Source organism: Carlito syrichta, unplaced genomic scaffold, assembly GCF_000164805.1.
Source record: "Carlito syrichta isolate Samal-C Ts95f unplaced genomic scaffold, Tarsius_syrichta-2.0.1 Scaffold142976, whole genome shotgun sequence".
In the NCBI taxonomy this organism is placed as follows: Eukaryota; Metazoa; Chordata; class Mammalia; order Primates; family Tarsiidae; genus Carlito; species Carlito syrichta.
This window is the reverse complement of record NW_007087072.1, coordinates 65,583-70,606: the sequence shown is the minus strand read 5'-3', so window position 1 is coordinate 70,606 and position 5,024 is coordinate 65,583. Positions and strand designations below refer to the sequence as shown.

General features: G+C 59.8%; 1 protein-coding gene across 1 annotated transcript in view; it reads left to right on the top strand.

Moving 5' to 3' along the window:
- Nucleotides 1–5,024, top strand: part of NADK (NAD kinase) — a 12,303-nt gene that overhangs the window by 3,288 nt on the left and 3,991 nt on the right. Inside the window, exon 3 of the mRNA XM_008050114.2 lies at nt 3,677–3,806. Coding sequence (XP_008048305.1) covers nt 3,677–3,806 — 130 coding nt within the window. The remainder of the gene's footprint in view (nt 1–3,676; nt 3,807–5,024) is intronic.

Genomic DNA, 5,024 nt, shown 5'->3' with positions numbered 1-5,024 from the left:
TTTTGAGTTGGAGTCTCACTCTGTCGCCCAGACTGGAATGCAGTGCCGCTCCCGGGCAGCGCAGCCTTGGCCTGCTGGGCTCTCGCGATCCCTCTGCCTCAGCCTTCCGAGTAGCTGGAACTACAGGAGCACACGGATTGGCGTTTTTAAAAGTCAGCTTTTACCTGTTTAGAAGATCCCCTCCTGCCTTGCAGGCACAGCTCTCACAGGCTTCAGGGAGGTGCCATCTTAGTGGCCCCCAGCCAGCCTCCCCCAGCCAGCCTCATGGCCAAGGCCAAGTTTCTGCTATTGCTGGCCTGACCATGCCTTGGGAGGACGCACTCCTGCCCCTTGGATGCATATCATTGGTTGGCTCTGGAGGGCAGCCGGGCTGCTGGCATGCTCTACGTGTGGCCAGCGCCAGCCGGTTTGTGTTGCATGGGGAAGGAACGCATCAGCGCCCGTGGATGGCACACTGCATGGCGAAGCCAGGGCCCAGCTCTGAAGCATCTCACACTCGCCCATGTCCTCGCCCCTCTCCGCGGGAGTCGCCAGCAGAGCTTCCTGAGTTGGCGCCCAGTCTTGAATCTGCCTGGGTCTCCTCTGCCAGGGAGGCATGGGCGCTCCGCATTGGCAGAGGCCAGTGATGGATGGTGCCCGTGCTCAGACATGGCTTTGTTGGCAGCCGTGTCTTAGGGTCGAGTGTGAGTATGTGAAATAGAGCTGGTAGGGCACTGGGGTTCCTCTAACAGATGGCACTGGCCTGGACCTGGAACCCAGACAGTGCCTGGGCCCCTCAGGGCAGCACAGCCACACCCTGGTCCGGGTTCCACTTGTTCGCAGGAGGTTGGGCTTGCAGAGGCAGGGCCTCCTGCTCTGAGGCCAATGGAGGGACTGCTTTGCACACTGGGAATTGAGGGCCGAGGAGTGATGGTGGTTGACTGTTCCTGGTGCTAAGGGCTGCACTTTGGGACCAGAGCACTGGGCTGGTGCTGGTGAGGCGGGACCTTTCTGTGCTCACCGGCTCCAGGAGCCACTACCCGCTAGATGCCAGCGCAGAAATCCTGACCCTTGTGGGTTCTGCCATCTGGTCCACCCCAGGCTCTGTCCATTTGGCCCCAAAATGCACACCCAGGTGTTTATGCTGTGCTGCTGCCAGGCTGCCTTTCCCTTGCACGAGCTCCAGCCTCTGCTGTACCTCACAGTACCCCCTGCTCCTCTGAACCCAGGGTGCCAGTGGCTCTGTGGCCCTCCCAGCCATGCCAGTGGCCGGCTCCTGTCACCGCCTCTGTCTGCCTTCCTGTGTTTACAGGTGGCACCAACCTTGGCCTCTCCCTGGCCTCAAGGGCTCCACCCAGTATTTCCTGGTCCCAGCAGAGCCGCTCCCTGGTCATTTGCACCTTAAGTGCCTCCTGAAAGTGGCCTCTCCCATGGCCCAGCCTGAATGAGCCATCAGGTCTCAGGGTCAGGCCCCAGCACCATCAGAGGCATACACCTGTTTCCTGGTCCCCCACACTGGTATGGACACCTCTGAGCTGCTTCTGAGGGCTGCCAGCCCAGCAGGTAGAGACCGCGAAGCCATGGAGTATGTGTGGGAGGTGGCTTCCTCAGCCCCACCCGCGAGCCTGCCAGCTTTGTGGGGTGTCTCTGGGATGTAACCCGGGTCCCCTCGCGTCGTGCCCCTGTCCCATGTTTTGGGTGGTTGGGCAGGGCTGAACCTGGTGATTTCCCGAATCCTTCAGAGTCTGGGGTAACTGTGACGAGCTGTTACACCCAGTGGATCATGGGAAGTGGGTTCTCCATGAACATGGGTTTTGCGGTCTGGCAGGTGGCAGTCCGTGTGGGCATCTGCCTGGTATGTGGGGTCTTGCTTGGTGCTATCCCAGGTGGGCCTGGCCGGGCCACGGTGGCTCCATGTTGGCCCTGTTTTGCCTGCCAGTCCCCACAGCCCGAGGCCAGGAAGGGCCAGTGTCTTGCTTCGCAGGTGACCCAACAGGAAGCTGAGGAACTGGTTTATGGTCCGTGGAGGGGCCGGTGCCCATGCCAGAGGCCACTGCCAGCGGCCCTTGCTGTGCCCAGCTGGTCCCAGGGTGGGCGTGACCCCAGAACAGCCCAGCCAGGTCAGTGGATGGGGGGGGAGAGCTGAGCGAGGCATGTGCAGCTGAGCCATCAGACCTGGCCATGGGGAGCTGGCACCCCCCAGGCCACGGCCCGGCACAGCAGAGCGCCGAGGGCTGGGTGTGGATGCCTCCCACCTGACTATGGCCCAAGGATGCCTCCCACAGGGATGAGCCGGTTCCACAGGCCAGAGGCCACTGGCAGTGCTGGGGAGAGGTTGGGCGGCCTGGCCAAGGCCTTGGGAGCCAGGGCTGGGTCAGCTGAGCTCATCAGGGGCAGGGAGTGAAGGTTTGGCCCCTGAGCTGCTGAGTGTGACCCTGAGAGCTCTAAGTACGTAACTAGGCCAGAGGGCCACAAAACAGTGAGAAAACTATGCTCTGTCCTGCTTGATTTCTGCAATTTTGGGAAACTCTTTGGACTCTGTTGTGATGACACCTTCAACAAGTCACTTTGCAATTATGCTTCGCTGGCAATGTGGAGAATGCAGAAATTGGGCTTCTAGCACAAACACACGGTAGGAGGATGTGGATGGTGCAGGGCTGCACTGTGTGGCTGTTGTGAGCCAAGCATGACTAAGATGCTGTGGATGCACCAGCTGTCTCTAGAGGTGCAGGGGCCATGTGAGCTGCAAGTATGATCAGGGCAGGCAGAGAAGCATGGGGAGTCATGAGTGACCCCCCACCTCCCCTTGGTGCCTGAAAAGGGTGAGTGCTGTGGCCACCTCCAACGGTTGCAATGATAGCCCAGGTCGGGCACTCTACCACTGCCATCAGCGCTTTGGTCTGAGTTATTAGCAGGACTGTCAAGTTTCCAGGGACATCCCTGTCCCACAAGGCATGTTCACAGTGGTTTCTCTGTTGGGGAATGTGGCCTGGCCACCTGTGTTGTGGTTCTCAGGACCTGCCTAGTGGAACTGAGGGTGGGCAGTGTGGGCGCCACCAGGATGGCTGGCCCCGTGCCCTTCCCACAGGTATTGGAACAGGAGCTGCGTTCGTTCATGGCCATAGGTTCCAGTGGCCTGCACACAGTAGACGACCAGGCTAGGAGCTACCGCTGACTTTTAAACCAGTAATTTCTACCATAGGGAAGGGTATGCCAAGTTCACACAGTGATACAGTGCACCTGCGCACGTGTCCCGAGGGCCCAGCTCGTGGCGGGCAGAAGCCTGCCGGGAGCACTGGGCGGCAGTGGTTTGGGTTTCTCTGGGGAGTGTGGGGCAAGTGGTCTGTGTGCCAGAGGAGCCATCGGCGAGTGTCACCAAGGGGCAGACAGGCAGGCCTGGTGAAGGCAGGGGGCGGGGCCAGCAGTCAGCTTGGTGTCCAGGACATGGGCCTGGCTCATGTGGGGTGGTCCTAGCAGCTGAGGACCACTCTGGAGCCCGTGGACCCTGGCGCTGTTCCCATGACAAGCCTGAGCCAACCAGGCCCAGAGCCCATGGCAGGGGCTCCCAGTGTGGTCCCACCCTTGCAGTGACTGCTGTGGCGTGTGTTTCCCTGGAGCTGATTCCAATTCCCTTTCCGCATCATCCCTCTCTTTCCTGGGGGAGGACACGGCTGGTGTGAATCCTCTGCCCCCACAGGCACATCCAGGACCCCGCGAGCCAGCGGCTGACATGGAACAAAGCTCCCAAGAGCGTCCTAGTCATCAAGAAGATGCGTGACTCCAGCCTGCTCCAGCCGTTCAAGGAGCTCTGCACATACCTTATGGAGGCATGTGTGGCGGGGGAGGGGCGCAGGAGGGCGTGTGCAGGCAGAATGTGGGGACCACCGCCATCGCTGCCCTGTGAGGGCCCCGTTGTCCCGAGCCGGGACCCAGCTGACATGTGCTCCGGCGGCCTGGTCCATGGACGGGATTTATGCTGGGCCCATGTTCCTTGGCTTGTGCTTCTGAGGCTTTGAAGTCCAAGGTCAAGGGCCGCATCTGGCGAGGGCCCTTCCTGCCCCTTCTCCTCTGCAGAAGAGCAGAGGAGGGAGACAGAGAGAGGAGGGACACAGAGAGAGACACGGAGTTCGAGGAGAGACACAGAGCGAGAGACACAGACAGCGAGGAGAGACACAGAGAGACAGAGAAAGGAGAGACAGAGACACAGACAGGAGAGACACAGAGAAAGGCGAGACGGCAGAGAGACACAGAGAGAGGAGAGACACAGAGAGAGAAAGGAGAGAGAGCCATGCAGAGAGGAGAGACACAGAAAGAAACAGGAGAGACAGACAAGACTCAGAGACAGAGAAAGGAGAGAGAGACAGAACATAAAGAGGAGAGACAGGAGATAGAGACACAGAGACAGACAAGACATAGAGACAGAGGAGAGACAGAGACAGAGTGGAGAGAGACAGAGACAGACAAGACAGACAGACAGAGTAAACACACAGACAAAACAGAGACACAGTGAGACAGACAAGACTGAGAGGAGAGACAGAGAGACATAGAAAGAAAGAGACAGGAGAGAGAGAGAGGAGAGAAATACAGAGAGAAAGCGATATGAGAGAGAGAGAACTACAGTGCGTTGGGTGGGACCTTGCCCAAGATCACAGCCCTAGTCAGCTTGTGAGGGTGGAGCCCCGCAACCTGACCTTCATGAGGGCCCTGCCTCCTAACCCTGGCACACTGGCCTTCGCGCGTCAGTGGCTTGGGAGGGGCAGACCTCAGGCCACAGCCCAGGTGTCTGGATCCCGGCTGGGGTAAGAAAGCACCCCCTGAACTCCCCCACCCCTACTTCCCCACAAGGCTTCCTACCAGCCAAGTGCCCAGCCCCTCCAGCCAGGTGGGAACCTGCGCCCACCATGACTCCTGGTCAAGAGCAGGCTGTCATGTTCACCCCCGTCCCAGAACATAAAGGCCCAGAGGGAGCTTTTTGAAAGCTGCGTAGGCCGGGCTTGGTGGCTCAGCCTGTAATCCCAGCACTTTGGGAGGCCGAGGTGAGCGGA